This window comes from Bufo gargarizans, chromosome 5 (genome assembly GCF_014858855.1).
Source record: "Bufo gargarizans isolate SCDJY-AF-19 chromosome 5, ASM1485885v1, whole genome shotgun sequence".
Taxonomy (NCBI): domain Eukaryota; kingdom Metazoa; phylum Chordata; class Amphibia; order Anura; family Bufonidae; genus Bufo; species Bufo gargarizans.
This window is the reverse complement of record NC_058084.1, coordinates 75879323-75896085: the sequence shown is the minus strand read 5'-3', so window position 1 is coordinate 75896085 and position 16763 is coordinate 75879323. Positions and strand designations below refer to the sequence as shown.

The following is a 16763-nucleotide window of genomic DNA, read 5'->3' as shown; positions in this document are numbered from 1 at the left end:
TAACGAAGAGCTGGAAGACCAATTAGCACTAATTAGGTCAATTGGCAACATGATTGGGTATAAAAATAGCTTCTCAGAGTGGCAGTGTCTCTCAGAAGCTAAGATGGGTAGAGGATCACCAATTCCCACAGTGTTACCCAGCGAAAAATTGCAAAGACTTTGCATCTATCATCATCAACTGTGCATAACATCATCCGAAGATTCAGAGAATCTGGAACAATCTCTGTGTGTAAGGGTCAAGGCCGTAAAACCATACTGGATGCCTGTGATCTCCGGGCCCTTAAACGACACTGCACCACAAACAGGAATGCTACTGTAAAGGAAATCACAGAATGGGCTCAGGAATACTTCCAGAAACCATTGTCAGTGAACACAATCCACCGTGCCATCCGCCGTTGCCAGCTGAAACTCTACAGTGCAAAGAAGAAGCCATTTCTAAGCAAGATCCACAAGCTCAGGCGTTTTCACTGGGCCAGGGATCATTTAAAATGGAGTGTGGCAAAATGGAAGACTGTTCTGTGGTCAGACGAGTCACGATTCGAAGTTCTTTTTGGAAATATGGGACACCATGTCATCCGGACCAAAGAGGACAAGGACAACCCAAGTTGTTATCAACGCTCAGTTCAGAATCCTGCATCTCTGATGGTATGGGGTTGCATGAGTGCGTGTGGCATGGGCAGCCTGCATGTCTGGAAAGGCACCATCAATGCAGAAAAAAATATTCAGGTTCTAGAACAACATATGCTCCCATCCAGACGTCATCTCTTTCAGGGAAGACCCTGCATTTTTCAACAAGATAATGCCAGACCACATTCTGCATCAATCACAACATCATGGCTGCGTAGGAGAAGGATCCGGGTACTGAAATGGCCAGTCTGCAGTCCAGATCTTTCACCTATAGAGAACATTTGGCGCATCATAAAGAGGAAGGTGCAACAAAGAAGGCCCAAGACGATTGAACAGTTAGAGGCCTGTATTAGACAAGAATGGGAGAGCATTCCTATTTATAAACTTGAGAAACTGGTCTCCTCGGTCCCCAGACGTCTGTTGAGTGTTGTAAGAAGAAGGGGAGATGCCACACAGTGGTGAAAATGGCCTTGTCTCAACTTTTTGGGGATTTGTTGACACCATGAAATTCTGATTCAACATATTTTTTCCTTAAAATTGTACATTTTCTCAATTTAAACTTTTGTTCCGTGATTTATGTTCTATTCTGAATAAAATATTAGAAGTTGGCACCTCCACATCATTGCATTCAGTTTTTATTCACGATTTGTATAGTGTCCCAACTTTTTTGGAATCCGGTTTGTACTTAGAAAGGCGAGACAACCACATCTGCTCAAGCGCACCGAGCTTGGCATTCTCCAGCTGTGCTAACGGGTTGTTGTCCGTCATCACGGTCACCTCTGTACCTGTCAGGTACTCCACGAACCTTTCGGTCATGGCCCACACCAGTGCTAGTAGTTACAATTTAATCAAAATCAGAATCAATTTAAAGGAGCTATAGTTGTCAGTGTTGCGCTCTGACTCCCCTAGAGACCGGCTACAATAGGCAATGATACTCTCACGTCCATCCTAGACTTGGAATAACACGGCCCCCAGACCATGTAGATTTCCGTCAGTGTACAGCAGGAATGGGGTGTCGAACCGCACATAAGCTAGAATCGGGGCACTGGTCAGCGCCTCCTTCACTGCTTCAAAGGCCTCTTGTTGCCGGAGTCCCTACTCGATGGGACTATTCTTTGGGCCCCCCGCAGTGCCCCTTGTTAACTTGTTTAACGGGCCCACCAAATGAGCAAATTTGGGTATAAACCTCCAGTAGTAGCCGGCCAGTCCCACAAATGCCCGCACCTCTCGTAGTGTACACGGCTGGGACCACTTCTGGACGGTCTCCAACTTGCTGGGGGCCAGCTTTACCCCCTCCTGGGTGACCAAATGTCCCAAATACTCTATCTGCAGTTGGCTCATGGTCTCGCAGCCATCCTAGGACCTGTCGCAGCTTCTGGAGATGATCCTCAAAGGTGGCCCCAAACACTACTATTTTGTGCTGGTATATTAATACCGACTCAAAGTTGACATCCCCCACACAGTGCTCCATCAACCGTTGGAATGTTCCCGGGGCATTGGACAGGCCAAACAGCATCCAGTTGAACTCGTAGTCCCATAGGTAGGATGAAGGCCGTCTTTGCTTTGTCCTTCTTGGCCATCGGTACCTGCCAATAGCCACTGGCCAGGTCAAGAGTCGAGAAGAACTTTGCATGACTCAGGGAGGACAACGACTCCTCAATCTGCGGAAGGGGTAGGCATCCTCGATCGTCTAGGCATTCAGCTTCTGATAATCCACGCAGAACCGGAGACTCCCATCTTTCTACCGCACCAAGACTACTGGAGCAGCCCAAGGACTTTGACTCTCCTGGATCACCCGGTTTTCCAACATGCTGGCAACCATATCCTTCACTTTCTGGTAAATTTTAGGTGGGATTTGCTGATAACGTTCTCTGATTAGTGCAGCATCGCCAGTGTGGATTTCGTGTTCAATGGCGGAAGCACACCCGAAGTCCTCGTCTTGTCTCGAGAATGCCTCCTGAAATTTCCAAAGGGTGTCTTCCAGCAACTTCTGGAGTCAGGGTCTTGCAGTCCACCCCCATCCGGGCCATGATCACTCGAATGTTCTATTCCGCTGCCGGGGTCTCCCTTTAATAGACCTCTACAGCATAGGTCCAGGCTGATCTCCTATCTGTCTGTAGATTGAAGCTCCTTCATTGAGGGATATCCCCTTTGGACACAAACTTTGGCCAGCAAGGCATTCCCAGGAACGGTTAACTCTTTAACATTGAGGCAGTCTTCAACATTGAGGCAGCGTACAGACACACATCCATCCTTCACAATAGCGATGGCTTTGCCAATACTTCGGCCCTTCTTTGGCATAGAGTTGATGGTCTAGGTCTCTCAGCACGTTCATACCTAGCGTCATTTCCATCCCTCTCCGGGACGAATGGTCCACCAGCACGACCCCCTTCTTGCCGATGTCTTGCCAAAACAGTCGGACCCGCATCCAGATTATCCCTCGGACATCCATCTCTCGGTTATTGTCAGCGCATGTCCTATAGTGCTGAGGCACATCTCCAGAGCACACGCTTCCAGAAATCTTTATCTCTAGCGGCACCAGTTTGATAAAGGCCAAGTGAGACCGAAACGTCTTATGATTGGTACAGTTGCATCCTTTAATAAACGCTAACAATCTTGCAATCATATTACTGGAGTATTTCTTCTACTGTTATTGGCAGCTGTCAGCCTGAGGACGCTCCCATCTTCCAGCTCCATCATATGTCCAAAGTGTCTTTCGAAGAACTCCTTACTGACCTCCTGTAGCATGGGTGCTACTCACTACTCTTGCCGCCACAGGCATTTGCTCTTCCTCTCTCTAGGCTAGGTAGACGCTATAGAATGTCATGTCGGGCGGCGTCCGGGTCATCTCTTGCAGTTTGTCCTGTAAGAACTTGTTTGAGAGCCCCACTATGAACTGGTCTTGTAGTAGCCGGTCCACCTCCCGGAAGGCTCCCATGACCCCTGGGTCTCGCCCCTGTATTTCATTTAATGTCTCCTGTAGGGCATTGGAGTATTGCATCAGGGTCTCGCCCTCTCACTGTGGTCGGTTGAAGAAGTGGCTCCGCAACTGCACTACTTTAATATGCCCCCCCCCCACCCTTTCAGTCCAGTCCTGCAACGTCATGTTTTTACAGTCAAATTTTGGCAGATGACGCATGGGGATGTATCCTACTGGGGCAGGCATGGAAGGGGCAAGTTTAACCAGCGGTGTTCGGGCAATTTGGCCTTGCATTGGCGCACCCTGTAATATATTTTAATTTTCTATATATTCACTTCCACCACTATCAGTGATTATTGCTTAGTTTTATGGTTTGTCCCATACGCCTCGTTAATCATTCACGGTGTTACTTTTTCCACTAAGACCCTGGCATATTTGCCATTTCAGCCACTTCCCACTATAGATTTATACCATCACTCATCCTTTCTTCCTTATCCATCTATTATCAGCTTTGGCGCCCTACCTACTCTATTTTTCTCACATGTGCAGTACACTTTTTAAGTGTCTATGTTCCTTGTCTTTTTAGTGGGTAGGGGTCTACTGCTGTCACTGGTTTCCCAACACTTTGTTCTTTCCTAGGATCATCTAGTTCTCCCTTGGCACTCATTTCGCTTTCCTGTTCTCCCCCACTTCCTCTCACTTACTCCATTTTTATCTTCTTATAAAAGTGTGTAATGAAAGTGCTACCTGTGTCTAGGTGGTGGACAACGAAATTGTGGGTGCTGCTCGTGCTTGTTGGTAGACCAAACTTACCACTCTACTGGTAGTGTGTCTCAGCCATCCGAAGCTTATTCATCATGTGTGCATGCCCTCATGTAACCACTGCTCCTGGCACATTCTTACATCTAGATCAGAATGGCCTATATAGCAGGCAATTCAACGAAACAAGCATCCTGCTTCTTTTAGTCCAATGATGCACCCCCTCTCAACATCTGTCAACTGGGCAGAGTGTCTTTTTGTGCATCGTAGAGGCATGTCTAGCAGTTGATGATCTTTCACCAAGACGTACACTACCCAAAAGTAGCCTGTGAGCCTTTTTATAGGACAGCGGGGGAAGCAGTTTTATGCCATCTTGTGGCAAGACCTATTGTGTAATCAGACTACACATGTTATCATTTACATATCTGCCTGAGACATAAACTGCATGCCGAATTTTGCCGCAATCCGACATTTCTACGTAGGTGCACAATTTTTTTGGTCAATGAGTGTATATATAAAGCTCATAGCTCAGGGATGGCCAACTACAATTCCCAGCATGCCCAGACTGCCTACAGCTATCAGCTTACAGCAGGGCGTGGTGGGAATCGTAGTTTTACAACAGCTGGAGGGCCGCAGGTGGGCCATCCCTGTCACAGCTACTGAAAAAAAAAAAAGAGGCAAAAATTAAAAACAAAAGCACTTGTTATTTAGAGGAACCTAACTACTTATCAAAAATACACATCACAAATAAATAAATAAATATAATATTTTATTAGAGTCTATATAAAATAAAGACAATAACTAGATATTAAATGGTGGCAGTTACTTATAGGAAAGGAGAAGCCCAACAACCTGAAAATGACATAAAAATAATACATACATAGCTTGAACTGTTCAAGCAATACACATCAAGAGATATGAAACACAGATAGATAAACTATCTAAAAGTACGCAAGTTTGAAAAACAGTACCAATCTGCCAAAATGTAGATATATCAATTCAGACCACAGGCCACTCCAACCCCAACACGCATTTTGCCAATAGCTTCCTCCAGGGGATTATTCTGGGTTGGACTGCCTGACTCTTTCTGGATAGTGACCACACCCAGATGACTGGTAATTTGCTTACTGCACGCAACTTCTTAAATAGATAATTTTCTAGGTTGTGCTGCGAATATATACAAGGGAATCTTTATAGACATAGGAACATCATGTATTACAACATGATGGCAGATTAGGAGGCTGAAAAAGCCTGACAGGTTCCATTTGATGCCCAAACACATCCGCTATTAAAGGGTGTAAGAATTTGCACACTTTGGAAATCCTTACTTATTAGAATGTCCCCTACTGAGGATATTGCCTGGGGACCCTTTCCTCCATTCAACTGAAATGGGAACAATGCTGCTGTAACCAGGTAAGGCCGGTGCACAGTGCACAGAGCTGTGTTGTTCCGGTGGCTGGTTCCTCCGCACAGCTATGTACCTTCCAACAGCCAATCGGCAGGGTTTCCGGGCGTCTGACCTCCACCTATATGAATCCTATGAATAGCTCATCAATGCCAAATTCTGGAAGACCACTTTTAAGTAAAATATATCTTAATTTTTCCATTTTAGAGCATAAGTTTCCAAGGTCAGAGAACCTGCGCACAAGGTCGTATAGGCAGAGTTTCCACAGAGAGAAAATTATAATTCTGCTGTTGGTGATACATTTCTACACAAAGGTCGATAGATGCATCACACTGTAAAGATGATGGATAGCCATTCACAAATACAGCAGGAGAAAAGACTGATTGCATAAGCAGAGACATTATAATATGGAACCAAGAGCCGGAGTGTTCAATGGAACCTGGCACATAAATTAGATTATGGCCAGAGACTGAAGCATCTGCAATATGACAGCATTGCTAATTCAAGTCACTTTGACACCATAATCATTTTTTTATTTTTTTCCTTTTAAGCTGGATCCGAATTTGTTTTTGTCTGAAAGTATTTCATAATGTTTTATACAAGTATAGTTTGTGGATGTGGAGTTATAATTAGGGGCGTACACAGATCTCATAGGGCCCCATTACAAGACTTATTATGGTCACTCCCAGGCAACACAGAACAGAATGTGTGACGCCCCAGATTCCTGACAAATTTAAGATTTTTTTTAAAATTAAACAGAAGGGGCCAGATTTATCATGGCTCTGACAGCTGACTCCACTTTCACATACGGCTAAAGTCAGTTTTAGCCAAGTCAGATTTATGATTGGCCCTTTAAGACTGTAATAAATGTGGTTTGACGGTAGCAGTTTATACGTCAGTAAGCGGCTTTACAAAAGTCGCACATCTTTACGAAAAAGTCGCACGTCTTTACGAAAAAGTCGCATGTTCTATTAAAAAGTCTCATAAGATAAGCATGGTCCTCACTGGAGTGAAATTGCGCATTTTTTTGCGACTTTTTAAATAGTCCCAATAGTAAATCTGTCTAGAGATTCATTTACATTAGAAAACACGCCCACTTTCAGAAAACTGGCGAGCATAGTCAAGAGCAGAAAAAAGTCGCTAATTTTTGCGCAGTTTTAGTGATTGCGCTAAAATTTGCTACTTTTTCACTCCATTATTCTGACTTGAGCTAATGATAAATCTGGGCCAAGAAGTTTTAATTCCAAAAAAAATTTAATAAAAAGTCGTCCTCTGCCTTACCTACTTTTTCTGACTTCTAACTCAGAAAAAGTGGAACAAGTGTTTCAAAGATATGGTGCTCATTCCGAACACCATATTTCACAATGCAGAACAGACAACTGGCATAAAAAACAATGATAACCTCCCCTTACTCCATACAGTTCTAAATCATGTTTCCCTTTATATAACATATTACTAAACTGGTTGCCTGCAGCCACCACTAGGGGGAGCTCGGTGCATAGGAATTTATACAGTTAACAATGACAGCAATGGAAGTTGTAAATATCTCTTTCGCACTGAACTCCCCCTAGTGTAGGGAACAGAAGGATTTCCCACCTCCTCAGGACTCTTTAGTAGTTGTGTCTGTTTTCATTGAAGGTACGCAACTGGCCATGATGCTAAACTCCACCAGACTTATGTCAGAAACTTTCACTAATCCAATGGACGCTGCAAGACACTGCGTGGTATCAATGTTTAGAAGGCAGCACTAGTGTGTGTTTAGGGCTAGACTAGCAGTGTGGAATCTAAAGGATAATCTAATTTTAGAATATCTGATTATCTAGTAAAGCTCCACAAAAAGGCTGGAGATATGTACAAAGGAGGCGGGCAGTGCTCAAAAAAATATGGCATTTGCGCCATGCGTTTTTTGCCACATTATGATCCAGAATTTGGGCGCATTGGCCTTAGTAAACCTGTCTCTATAGTGTTTTTCTTCAGCTACCACTAGGTGGTGCTCACTGCCCAGACAGTCCCTATCGCGCTCACCTACCGACTATATAAATCCATATGTAGTGAGACCCCCTGGTGACTGCCGGCAGCCTGAGGTTTATCATCTAAAGGGCTTGTCCACTTTCTGGCTACTGTTGTGTATGTAAGAGGACTATATGGCTTTTGCTTATGTGCTGTTTGCTGCATTTCCTAAGTCATGCCCTCTCACTGGGCAGATATTCTGTGCTATTTGCATAGAGGTCCTGTCCAGAAGATGATCACTGATGGAGGGTGATGTGACCAGACACAATACTCAGCCTCCTCCATTCTAACACACTGCGCTAAGCTCCCAACAGTTAAGATGGAAGATGTTGTATTTTTGAATGGAAGAGACTGAGTAATTTTCCAGGTCACATCACCTTCCATCAGTGGGCATTTTATGGGCACAACCCATAGTTGCCAACTGTCCTGAATTTTCTGGGACTGTCCTGGTTTCTAATTACAGTCCTGACAAATTTGGGCTGTCCCAGGCTAAATGGGCATGACTAACATTAACCTAATGCATAAGTGTGCATTGCTGTGTGGAGTCAGGGTATTCTTGGGGATGGGTTTTAGATGCCTCAAATTTACCTACTTAAACATTGGTAAGTATGTAGCACCTCCGTGTGGACAGCACAAGGATTTGTCCAACCAATCATTAGTAACAGGAGTCGTCCCGGAAGATTGGAAATTGGCAAATGTCGTGCCCATTCACAAGAAAGGTAGTAGGGAGGAATCGAGCAACTATAGACCAGTGAGTCTGACATCAATAGTAGGCAAATTAATGGAAACCCTATTAAAGGATAGGATTGTGGAACATCTAAAATCCCATGGATTGCAAGATGAAAAACAACATGGGTTTACTTCAGGGAGATCATGTCAAACAAATCTTATAGATTTTTTTGACTGGGTGACTAAAATAATAGTTGGTGGAGGTGCAGTAGACATCGCATATCTAGATTTTAGTAAGGCTTTTGACACTGTCTCACACAGAAGACTTATCAATAAACTGCAGTCATTGAGCATGGACTCCCATATTGTTGAGTGGATTAGGCAGTGGCTGAGTGACAGACAACAGAGGGTTGTAGTCAATGGAGAACATTCAAAACAAGGTCATGTTACCAGTGGGGTTCCACAGGGATCTATACTGGGACCAATTTTGTTTAATATCTTCATAAGTGATATTGCAAAAGGCCTCGATGGTAAGGTTTGTCTTTTTGCTGATGACACAAAGATATGTAACAGGGTTGATGTTCCTGGAGGGAAACGCCAAATGGAAAAGGATTTAGGAAAACTAGAAGAATGGTCAGAACTCTGGCAACTGAAATTTAATGTGGATAAGTGCAAGATAATGCACCTGGGGCGTAAAAACCCAAGGGCAGAATATAGAATATTTGACACAGTCCTGACCTCAGTATCTGAGGAAAGGGATTTGGAGTAATTATTTCAGAAGACTTAAAGGTGGGAAGACAATGTAATAAAGCAGCACGAAATGCCAGCAGAATGCTTGGATGTATAGGGAGAGGTATAAGCAGTAGAAAGAGTGAAGTGCTTATGCCGCTGTACAGAACACTGGTGAGACCTCACTTGGAGTATTGTGCGCAGTACTGGAGACCATATCTCCAGAAGGATATAGATACTCTAGAGAGAGTTCAGAGAAGAGCTACTAAACTGGTCCATGGATTGCAGGATAAAACTTACCAGGAAAGGTTAAAGGACCTTAATATGTATAGCTTGGAAAAAAGAAGAGACAGAGGGGATATGATAGAAACTTTTAAATACATAAAGGGAATCAACTCGGTAAAGGAGGAGAGAATATTTAAAAGAAGAAAAACTACCACAAGAGGACACAGTTTTAAATTAGAGGGGCAAAGGTTTAAAAGTAATATCAGGAAGTATTACTTTACTGAGAGAGTAGTGGATGCATGGAATAGCCTTCCTGCAGAAGTGGTAGCTGCAAATACAGAGAAGGAGTTTAAGCATGCATGGGATAGGCATAAGGCTATCCTTCATATAAGATAGGGCCAGGGACTATTCATAGGATTCAGATATATTGGGCAGACTAGATGGGCCAAATGGTTCTTATCTGCCGACACATTCTATGTTTCTATGTTAAGCCGCTTACCTAATAAAATATAGAAAATGAAGCAGAATGTCAACAAAGACTATATTAGTAAATACCATATAATCATCTTACATACACATTGGTCAACAATAGCCAGAATGTGAACAAGCCCTTTAAGTATATGAAGCTCTAAAGGGAAGCAGAAAAGCTGGGGAGTTTCAACCCTGTGAAGATATAAATTAGTGCACTTGTTTACAACTCTCGTGGGACATAGTGCCAGTAGGGTGAGTTTTTGCAGTAGGACCCTATTTAGTATACCCCTGACCCTGCCCCCCATCCTGAGTCCTCATCATGTTTTCTGCATCATCAGTATTTAAGTTTTTTCCTTTAGCACTAAAGCTCCGAACCAAACAAATGTTGTAAAACTAAATGTTAGCATTGAGAATCCCACAATCTCACTGAGAAAACCGTTCCCATATTTCTTTGTAGTACAACGTCGGCTTACTTTCCATTCTCAGGACATATTTCACCATGATGGCTGGGCTATATCTGAGGTAGGAGTCAGAATCTGACGTTGATGCGGCAGAAGGAGGAGAAGGGTATCACTCTCACAGTGACTACTACAGTTTGCCCTCTGCCCTGATGTACTGACCATACACGTGACCATTCAGGATAATGGGTGGCAGCCGCAGCATACATAGCTTCTAGTGTGGCACTACTTTATTATTTACTGCAGATTTCAATACTAACAATGTTTCTTCTCTCTTTAAAAGGAAAAATTAGCAGATAATATGGCAAACGTGGCTACTGACAAGAGTGCTGTGCCCTTAAATCAAGGGAAACCGGAGAAAAGTGAGAATTTGAAAGAACGAGAACCTGGCGAGCAAGCGCAACGTGAGGAGAAGACGGATAAAGTCATCTCATCCAAAACAGATGTACCGGCGGAAGCAAAGAACAGATCCTACATTATAAGTATGTCTCCTTCAGCTAAGGTGGGAGAAGGAGAAGTTCTCACTGTGGAAGTGAGAGAATCGTAAAGGAAAGCTTAGTTTCTGCGTGAAGGACTCTTCTTATCATCATTTACGGTAGTTTTATCCTTTATCTGAGGATATTCTTTACATTGAAGGGGGTTCTCCAGGATTATAAAAAAAATGACAGCAGGGAATAAGCTGAAATGTTTAAAATAGCCATTACGCACCTCTTAAAGGGAACGTGTCGTCACTGCTCTAGGAAATGCTGCTAGAAGGCTGCAGTACTAGTGCGAGCGCCGCTGCCTCCTCCAACAGCTAAAAGGCGGGGGTACTGATGACCTATCCAGGGGATAGGGCAGCAGCTATAAAGTCTCATAAAACCCTTTTAACAGCATTTAGAGACAGGGACATAACTAGGAAAGACTGGGCCCCATGGCATATTTTTAAATGGACCCCCCATGAATGTGCATAAATATTACACACTGATGTGTGTATGAGGCCTTCATCTGTAAAAGGAGTTTTAAATACGTAGCATGACTATAAGAAATGTGATTAAAAAATGAGCCATTACTAATCACCCCTGCTGCCACTAATGCAACACAAACCTTCTATGTTCAGGAGCTGTCTTGCAGGTAGTCCCCTCATTTGGCAGATCGTGTTAGACATCCCTCTTGGATATCGGGGCAGTCATGGAGGGGGTCAAGAGTACAAGTGAGAATGTAGCTGAGAACTAGCTGCAGAAATCCGGCAGAGGAGGGGGAGACACAGCACAGACTGGACACTGTAAGCAGCTTCAGGGTCCTAACTTGCTGTTTTTACAGTAGGGAACCTCATTGACTTCCATGGGAAAGTTTTCTAGGCATGATCTGTGTAGAGGTCAGGAGGGAGTAGATACGCTGTGATATTTTCTATTGTGAATGGTGGATCCTGTGTTGTTTACACTCCTTAACTTGAAATTGCAACACCAAGAAGGACAAGCCATAAGGTTATGCAAATCGGGAAGATGGCTGGTGTTACTATGATCTGCAAGTGATCCATTTTTTAGCACCTAGCTCCAATTTGTGGCATGTGGGAGGGGCATAAAATCCAGAGTAAAAGCACAGTTTATAACCACATGAAACCTCCAAAATAAAGTTGTGTGGGATGATTGTGTGATGGCTCATGTTCATCAATATGTCAGTTCTCACCACTTGTCGCAAACGGAGAAGGACAGAATCCTTGAACTGAAAACCTTAGTTTATCATTCCCGCAGATGACAATGCGCCTAGGCCAAGATGTCAGCACTGGTCAACGTTGTGTGTTCTAGTGATTGGGAGAACAATGATGAACTGGAATGACATCAAGAAGTGCACAGTGGCAAATCTCTGTATGGATGGATCATATGATTAGAAGAATGGCACGCAGTGATCCATTCTTTATTGCAAGTGAAATTGGATGTCACATCCCAAGCCAAGGGTGGAAAGCTCTGGCTCGGCTATTTCCGTCAGCCCCATAGAAATGAATGGGAGCGGGGGCCGTGCATGCGTGGTACGCTCCCATTCGCTTCTATGGGGAGCCGGCTTGGTGGTGGCCGGACCAGAGTCCTCCAGCCACCACCTTGCGGGGCTCCGTTCTTGATAAAGGTGCGGGTTCCATCGATGGGACCCGCACCTATAAGACAATGGGGGCATATCCTAGCGATATGCCCCCATTGTCTATGATGAGACAACCCCTTTAAAGCACACGGAATAAGATAAGACTGCAAATAAGGTCAATTTGAAAAGAACAATCCAAGGAGAAATGGGAGCTAGAGTACTTGATGAAAATTAACTTTAGAGTGAAAATGAGTTTATGGCACAACCCCTTTAACTTTTGACATCTGCAACGGAAAGGATAAATGGTGGAGTATTTCTAGGGGTAAGTGTCCACCACAGGATTTCTATGGGAAGGAGTTGTCTAATGTTGATCAATTGTGCAGACTATGCTGGGATTTGTACTTTTTTACCACTACTACTTGGTCAGAAGGTGTGCCTACACAATTACTTTTATATGGAGGTAGTTGATACTCCGGGGGAAGGTGGATTCAAAAATGTGGCACAGCAATTTCCAGTTAGGCCCCTAGCTGTATCTACGCTCTTTGGTTTCTATTATTTTTGTAATATAAAATTATGAGCAGATCACTGCATAGCAGGCTACAAATCTTGCTCCCTTTATTACAGCAGGTAGATCTGGGGGTACTACTATGGTAAATGGTTTGCAGAGTATTGTAATGTAATGTCCTGCTGTACACCTTGTACACCAGCAAATGGGTTACGCCTGGCAGTTGTTGGCAACAGGAATGGAACTTACCATCTCTGTCCTTCCCTTTTGCTAGGAGTGGACTTGTCTGTCTTCCTGCCAAGGGAGGGGGAAAGCTAGTAAGGGAGTTAGAAAGTAGAAAGTGAGGAGTGAGGGAGCCTGTGATCCAGCTCCCGCTCCTTTGGGCCATGAGGACCATAGAGTCAGCTCATTTGTGATGACCACTACTCCAGACAGCCTGCAGGGTCCCAGGCTACAAAAGATCTGTAAACTATGGAGTATTTGTGTCAGCAGAGTGATCTAGCAATTAAGCATACAGACTCCGTATCAACGTGAGTGGAAACACATTGAGACACCACCCCCACCTCAGTTCAGGATAGGCATAGCTAGAAGCCTGCATCATACAGTGGACAACTATAGCCACAGGTGTCAGAGTACAGCCATAGGGAAGGGAATCAGGAGAGAGACATTGTCCGCTAGCAAACTTCTGTGTCATCTTCTGCTACATTGCAAGCCACGGTACCTGGTGTACCTGTTGTATTAAATGGTTTTGAAACCTGCAATGTTGTAATCCGTTCATATATTTTGGATTATCTGGATGGCTTATCTGGTAGTCACGGGCACGGCGGGTGGTAGTCCTGGTTTGCCGATTCCTCCTTTGTCTACTAGCGGCTTGTTTATTTATATAGTTTTTCTGCATGCTGCATGTTGTAGAAGAACCGGTCTACCAAAGATATAAAAAAATTATTGGGGTATATGCTTAGGCTACTTTCACACTAGCGTTCGTCGGTCCGCTCGTGAGCTCCGTTTGAAGGGGCTCACGAGCGGACCCGAACGCAGCCGTCCAGCCCTGATGCAGTCTGAATGGAGAGTATCCGCTCAGACTGCATCAGTCTGGCGGCGTTCAGCCTCCGCTCCGCTCGCCTCCGCACGGACAGGCGGACAGCTGAACGCTGCTTGCAGCGTTCGGGTGTCCGCCTGGCCGTGCGGAGGCGTGCGGATCCGTCCAGACTTACAATGTAAGTCAATGGGGACGGATCCGTTTGAAGATGCCACAATATGGCTCAATCTTCAGGCGGATCCGTCCCCCATTGACTTTACATTGAAAGTCTGGACGGATCCGTACGAGGCTATTTTCACACTTAGCTGTTATATGCTAAAATAATGCAGACGGATCCGTTCTGAACGGAGCCTCCGTCTGCATTATTATGATCGGATCCGTTCAGAACGGATCCGATCGAACGCTAGTGTGAAAGTAGCCTTACTTGTGTGGAGGGGACCCACAGTGCCACCTACAATATATGAAGATGTCCTACCAAAAAAGATAAACAAGTTATATACAGGTTCACATCTCAAGTTTATATTACCATTCTGTGTATATTTCAGTCCTATATGTCATTTATCTTAATTAGTGAGATGAGACTTCTAACATCCATATTAAACGTATTACCCTTATAAATAGCCATATAATGTGAATTCATGTAAATATTGCAGCAAGATGGATGGAAGTTTAATAGACTATAGACTTATATTTTCTACTGTCCCTGAGACATTTTCAGAAGCTTAAGTGTCTTTGTATAAAATACAATTAGGTTTCTGTCCCACAGCAATGCATTTGCTTATACAAGGTCATTTCTCCTCGCAGACGTAGATAAAAGATTACGCGTGATTGATCTTTGTTATGCTTTGTTCATGGATTTTAAACTGTGTCATGATTTTTCAATATATACCATAGGATACATTATAATGAGCGTTCAGCGTGCCGAACAAGTCAAGAAGTAAAAGATGTGACAGCGGCACCTTCCTGGAAGCAGCAAAGGAGGAAAAGTGCCACGGAGTTATATTATGGTATAGGGAGCACTTAAAGGGTATGTATGCCTTTGGGGGTATTTTCTTAGTATTTTGGTATTGCACCTACAAAGGGTTGGAAATCATTTTCCTAATAGGTGTTCATTAAATATTGTGTCCGGTTTGTCTTCTATAGCTGCTAGTTTACACACACACTGCAGGCTTGCCTGTCCCCTGTTCAGACAACGATTGCTCAATAGATTTGATCTATGTTCTCTAAGTGGTTATGAACACTCATTTAAGCCGCATTATGGTCAGTTTGAGCAGCTTAAATGAGTGTTTCTAACTACTTTGAAGAACAGAGATAAGAGCTACAGGATGGGCCGTCAGATACCGTCTCTGAAGGATTTCTCTGCGCAGGGGACAGACCAGCCTGCAGTGTGGGTGTGAAAACGAGCAGTTATAGAAGACAAAGGGAGCAAAAATTGTAATAAAAGCCTATTAGGAAAGCTATTTTTAACCCATTACAGATGTAATGCAATAATTTGAAAAAATGTCCCCAAAGGTGTACATATCCTTTAATTAAGGAAACTTTGTTTTAAAAGCTATACATCTAGGCCTGTGATGATCATTAGGTTAGGTTACCTATGATGTTCATCATATGATGGTTCAGTTACCTATGCTCACCTTTGATCATATGGTCTATGAGGAGCAATACGTTAGGTCTCTTAGGTCATCTCACACGCCTTTACTGTGTCATAAATGAATATTCGATGCCTCTGAACTGTATTCTGTGGTTAAAGGGATTCTGTCGCCTCTTTTTACCCTATAGAGATGCGGACATGCACTGGTTAGATCGCCGCTAGCATGTCCGCAATATACCTGTCCTATATCTGAGTGGTTTTATTGAGTGTAAAACATGATTTTATAGATATGTAAATCAGCCTGGTAAGGAGCCCAAGGGGCTGCACTAACCGTTCTGGAGCCCAGCCATGCCCTCCTGTGAAGGAGCCCAGCACCGCCTGTATCCACGAATCTCCTCCTTGCTCACGAAGTCAGATCACCGTAATCCTGTGATGCGTGAGCTCGCACATGCGCAGTTCCTTCCCTGAGGCTGATACTAGCACAGGGAAGGAACACTATGCCAGCACTGTCCATGCGCGAGATCACGGCGATCTGACTTCGTGAGCAAGAAGGAGATTTGTGGATACAGGCGGTGCTGGGCTCCTTCACAGGGGAGCATGGCTGGGCTCCAGAACGGTTAGTGCAGCCCCTTGGGCTCCTTACCAGGCTGATTTACATATATATATAAAATCATGTTTTACACTCAATAAACCACTCAGAGATATAGGACAGGTATATTGCGGACATGCTAGCGGCGATCTAGCCGTGCATGTCCCCATCTCTATAGGGTAAAAAGAGATGACAGAATCCCTTTAAGGACAGTTTTTTGTGACAAAATAGTATTTTTGGCACAAATTATTACTTTATTTCAAACTATCAATTTCTTTAGTGCTTTAAATTTATTTAGTGAAATTTGGATTAGATTAGGGGTTAGTGCTAGCTTCTTCTCCTGGCTTCTCCTGTGACTTGCTTGGAAGAAGATTCTGCCTCCTCCTCATACACATTATGTCGCTGTGAAGAGGAGACTGTCTCTGCGCCCTTGGGGCCTATATAAAACACTCTGGCAAAAGGAATGGTCATACATTGTAGTATGAGTCCTATTGCAGACTCTCTGTGACCTGGTCGTACTGCTTTGATGGAAGGACCACCACCAATCCTGGACCTGTATGGTGGCCGGAAGCTGCAGGCTATTACACTAATCCTTCTGCATCCAGGCTTTCCACCTGATTTCTACAGATAGCTGTTTGAGCCTGACCACGTTTGAACCCACTGTTTTATTCTGTAAAATAAAAATAAATGCAGAGCAACCAGAAATTCTGT

General features: G+C 43.9%; 1 protein-coding gene across 1 annotated transcript in view; it reads left to right on the top strand.

Moving 5' to 3' along the window:
- Nucleotides 1–10820, top strand: part of CNGB3 (cyclic nucleotide gated channel subunit beta 3) — a 181738-nt gene extending 170918 nt beyond the window's left edge. The window contains exons 18-20 of the mRNA XM_044295380.1: nt 142–180; nt 595–604; nt 10621–10820. Of these exons, the coding sequence (XP_044151315.1) occupies nt 142–180; nt 595–604; nt 10621–10820 (249 nt within the window). The remainder of the gene's footprint in view (nt 1–141; nt 181–594; nt 605–10620) is intronic.
- Nucleotides 10821–16763: the final 5943 nt, after the last annotated feature.